Source organism: Lolium rigidum, chromosome 7, assembly GCF_022539505.1.
Source record: "Lolium rigidum isolate FL_2022 chromosome 7, APGP_CSIRO_Lrig_0.1, whole genome shotgun sequence".
NCBI lineage: Eukaryota > Viridiplantae > Streptophyta > Magnoliopsida > Poales > Poaceae > Lolium > Lolium rigidum.
The window spans coordinates 191256222-191260283 of NC_061514.1; the positions used below are offsets into that span (position 1 = coordinate 191256222).

The 4062-nt window shown below is 48.9% G+C and overlaps 1 protein-coding gene across 1 annotated transcript; it reads left to right on the plus strand.

Annotated features, from left to right (window-relative positions):
- Positions 1-1783: 1783 nt before the first annotated feature.
- LOC124677314 (dolichyl-diphosphooligosaccharide--protein glycosyltransferase subunit DAD1) lies at positions 1784-3263 on the plus strand. The gene is made up of 5 exons (XM_047213314.1): positions 1784-1865; positions 1970-2017; positions 2637-2724; positions 2819-2862; positions 2954-3263. The coding sequence occupies exons 1-5, from the start codon at positions 1785-1787 to the stop codon at positions 3035-3037; spliced, it is 345 nt and encodes a 114-aa protein (XP_047069270.1). The 5' UTR covers position 1784; the 3' UTR covers positions 3038-3263.
- The last annotated feature ends 799 nt before the right edge of the window (positions 3264-4062 follow it).

The window sequence follows — 4062 nt, forward strand, 5'->3', positions numbered from 1 at the left end:
TGGAGCGCTGTTTGAAATATATATCCATTAAGGGGATCAGGCTGCACTGTTAGTACATTATTTTGTAATGGCTAACTACTACTTTGTAAGGGGATCAGGCTTCATCTTGCTATTGAGTATTATCCAACTGGTTCTTGGGGAGGAGGAGAAGGTTGGCGGCCGGATTTGGGGACGAGGAGGACGCTGGCGGCCGGACTTGGGGACGAGCTGGATGCTGGCGGCGGAATTTCGGGACGAGGTGGACGCTCGCGGCCGGACAAGGCGGACGAGGTGGAGGCTGGCGGCAGGATTTGGGACGAGGTGGAGGCTGCCGGCCGGACTTGGGGACGTGATGGAGGCTGCCGGCCGGACTTGGGGACGTGGTGGAGACTGGCGGCGGGATTTGGGGACGAGGTGGAGACAAGGAGTGTGGGTCAACGAGGAGTGGGTCTGCTGATTTGGGGACGAGCCGTGCGTCCGGCTCGAGGAAGGGAAGAGTGCGTGCGGCTCGACCTGTCTTACGTGGACCAAAACCACTGTCCACGTATGCAAATCCTGGCTCAAAACAGCTAATTAGTTTTTGGGGGGTAATTTGCCCGGTTTTTTATATTTAGGGGGGTGATTTGCCCCAATTTAAAGTTAGGGGGGGTTAGCGTCCGGATCCTCAAAGTTAGGGGGGGTATTTGGACTTCTTTCTTGGGGAAGGAGTCTGGGGCGGCGCAGGAGACTGCTGCTCTGCTTTTCTGAGGACTGGGGAGCGATATTTGTGTTGGAAGAAAACAAGCCTTACCGTTATTTTGGCAAAATAAACAACAACTGGGGCTGACATGTGGGTCCCGTGCATCCCACGTAAGCAAATACTGCTAGCTCCTCTTACCAGTGACCGTCTCTGCACACGTTGAGCGTATTTGGTGACCGTAATTTGGTATTTTTTGAGTACGGTGATGTACTTGAACCCCGCCGATAAGTTGGAGTATTTGCCATGTATTTTACTCAAAAAAAATATGGTGATGGAGGGGGTGGGAGGGGATACCTCGGGATTATTTCGTTTAAAACCGAAGAAGTAAACGGACAAGTGGGAATTTTTTGGGATACGAAATAATCTCCTCCGTTCCCCCTAAATACACTAAAAGTAAACAAAAACAAGACATAATTGCACCAACCACCTACTGTATCTCATACCATCAGGTACTTGAAGACACAAACCTTCTCCTGCATAAGTATGTTGTTTTGTGGTCCACAATAAACAGTGACTTCCATTTTTTTTTCATCCGCTGCGCACTAGTGAGTAATGAGGAAGCGCTGGGGCATTTTAGCATTTCGTTTTCATCCTTTTTAGGGACATTTCTTTTTTAGCTTTTTTTGCATAATTTCTTTTTCAGCTAGAGCAAGCAAAAAAAAAAAAAAAACTGTGTGCTATTCTCACCTCGTCTCAGGCGGGCCTGTGCGAAACAAATGAGCTCTCAAGTCACGGCCCACTGCGGAAACGAATACCCCCGACCGTGAACAGATCGCGTTACGGTCTCTCGATCCCTTCCGCCTCCGTCGAGTTGAGCGGCGGCGCTGGTGACGGTGGAGCGGCCTCGACTTCACGAGCAGCGGCGGCCATCGATCCCCTTCCCCGCTTCTGGTACTGCCCATTCTCCGGAACCTCACGCCATCGTCTGCTCGCCGGCGCTCTCACCCTCTCCCTTGTCGTCCACCACCTCTGCTCCCAGATCAGTTGCAGCATACAGAATGCTTATATTTTTTCACTTCCAATTTCCGATGTATGCACGTTAGCTGCTAGGTTTTGATCTGCGAAGATGCCGAAGGCCGCGGCGGATGCCAAGCTCCTCATCCAGTCCCTAAACAAGGCCTATGCTGCCACGCCCACAAATCTCAAGGTAATTACCGTTAATTCTCTCCCCCTCGCCCTCAATCGTATTTGTTACCACCTGTGGGCTGTGGCCACTAGCCGATTGCTGATCATGTCCTCATATGTCTGCAGATCATTGACCTGTATGTGATTTTTGCTGTGGCGACCGCCCTTGTTCAGGTAACTTTCAACGCCGAGGATATATTGTTTAGGATGGAGGAGTTGAATTCTTATTTGAACCTACATTTTTCAAGAAAAAAATCATACAGAGAGGGTTGTGATATTATTATATTGATTGTTCTAGTATATCATGAAGATTTAGCCACATTTTTCGGTTCTGAATAGGAACAGGGTTTCAACTTGCAAAAAAACTGCTTTACCTACTACCTAGCCATCTGACAACCAAATTGGTGTATGTGTAATGTTCATGGATTACTAAACAACTGTATGCCCCTCAATGTATGATTTGAAAGACGGGAAGTGCTAGCCCTTGTTTTCTACTTCCTCCATTGGGAAATAAGTGTCGCATATTTGTCTAGATTCGTATGTGTCTACACACTAATTATGTCTAGATATATGCGAATGTAGACAAATCTGCGACGGTTATTTCCCAACGGAGGGAGTAGGTGTGGTATAGTGTGTCCTAGCTAGATTCTTAGGCTCAGTGCAAGTTTCTTGTAAGCGACCATGCATTATAGCCTTGTGTTCAACTTAATTAAGTCACGAGTCTTCTGTGCACAGTTACAAAACGCCGAGGCATTTGAAAACTATTTAAGTGCTCCCTATTGTGGCAAAACAGGTTGTTTACATGGGAATAGTTGGATCATTTCCCTTCAACTCTTTCCTTTCTGGTGTCCTGTCATGCATAGGAACTGCAGTGCTTGCTGGTACGAATTTCTTACCCCCCCCCCCCTCTTGATACTGTTTACCCTTCCTTCAGTCCTTGGGTGCATGATATACAAGTGTCTACGTTTTTTGCAGTGTGCCTCCGTATTCAAGTCAACAAGGACAACAAGGAATTTAAGGTAACTCTACTTTCATTGTTAGTGTTATTTTCTGCAATTGCCTGTTCTTTGGATTCCAGCATAACATTCTGTGTCAAAATATTATCTGCAGGATCTTCCTCCAGAAAGAGCCTTTGCAGATTTTGTCCTGTGCAATCTTGTGCTCCACCTTGTGATCATGAACTTCCTCGGATAAGAAACTGTCCTTCAAGCTATCGAGATTTTGTAGTGCCCTAATGTTTGACACTGTAATTATGTTGGATATTCATGTGGTATCACACACTATCTTGTAATCCCAGAGTTTCTCTATGAACTATAAGAGTTTGGTGGATTTAGTGTTAACAATGTAAGAACATGAGAACTTACTTTCTTTTGAGGCAGTGAAGACTGGAAAGATAACTCAATATTATCATTGTGCTTTACTGTTCAACCTATTAGAGAAACTTTGATTACCCTGATGGCCTCAGTGGCTCAGTGACTTGGGTCTAATGAACCATGAATTCAGTAGGACACTACTTTCTTCCCAGGAAAATCATCATAATCACCCCCTTCCGAGTGTTCAGTTTCCACATGATGATTTGGTGCAGTTAGAGCATCTCCAGTCGCGTCCCCCAAACCGTCCCCCAAACCGCGCCGGATTGAGCGTTTGGGGGACGTGTTTCCTTCGTGCCGCGTTTGGGGGACGTCGCTCCCCAGTCGCGTCCCCCAAACAAAATTTCGCAAATTTTAAACTTAACTAGATTCGATTAGATTCGTCCAAACTTACATAGATTCGAACGAAATTTGACTAACTTTAAAACTAAACCTAATCTAGAACCACTTGCCGCGGCCGGAGGCGTCGTAGTACCGCCGGAAGTTGTACATCTCGTCGGTGACGACCTCCCGCTTGACGCGCTCGTCGACGGGCTCGTCCACGGGCTCGTCCTTCACCAAGCCGCTTGGTCCGCGCTCGCCGTCGTCGGTGAGGTCCACCAACGGCTTGCCGGAGTCGCGGATGGACATGGCGATCGCCGCGTCCAGGTTGCCTCTCCAGCGCCCTTGTCGTCCATGGACGCCAAGAACGCCGCCCGCAGCCCCGGGCAGTCCTCGGGGTCGTCGCCGCCGGCGATGAGCCGCCGCCGCCGCTCGTACTCCGCCGGCCAGCGCCGCTCGCGACGCTTCCTCCGGCTCCTCCTTCACCTCCGGCTCGGGATGAGGAGGGCGCCGCCGCGCCTCCCTTGC

Bases quoted from the DNA above. Each gene is read 5' to 3' on its own strand.
- LOC124677314 (XM_047213314.1), top strand. From the start codon at position 1,785: ATGCCGAAGGCCGCGGCGGATGCCAAGCTCCTCATCCAGTCCCTAAAC. The intron at 2,018-2,636 runs GTAACTTTCAAC...GTGGCAAAACAG, and splicing joins TGGCGACCGCCCTTGTTCAG to GTTGTTTACATGGGAATAGT. The intron at 2,725-2,818 runs GTACGAATTTCT...CGTTTTTTGCAG, and splicing joins AGGAACTGCAGTGCTTGCTG to TGTGCCTCCGTATTCAAGTC.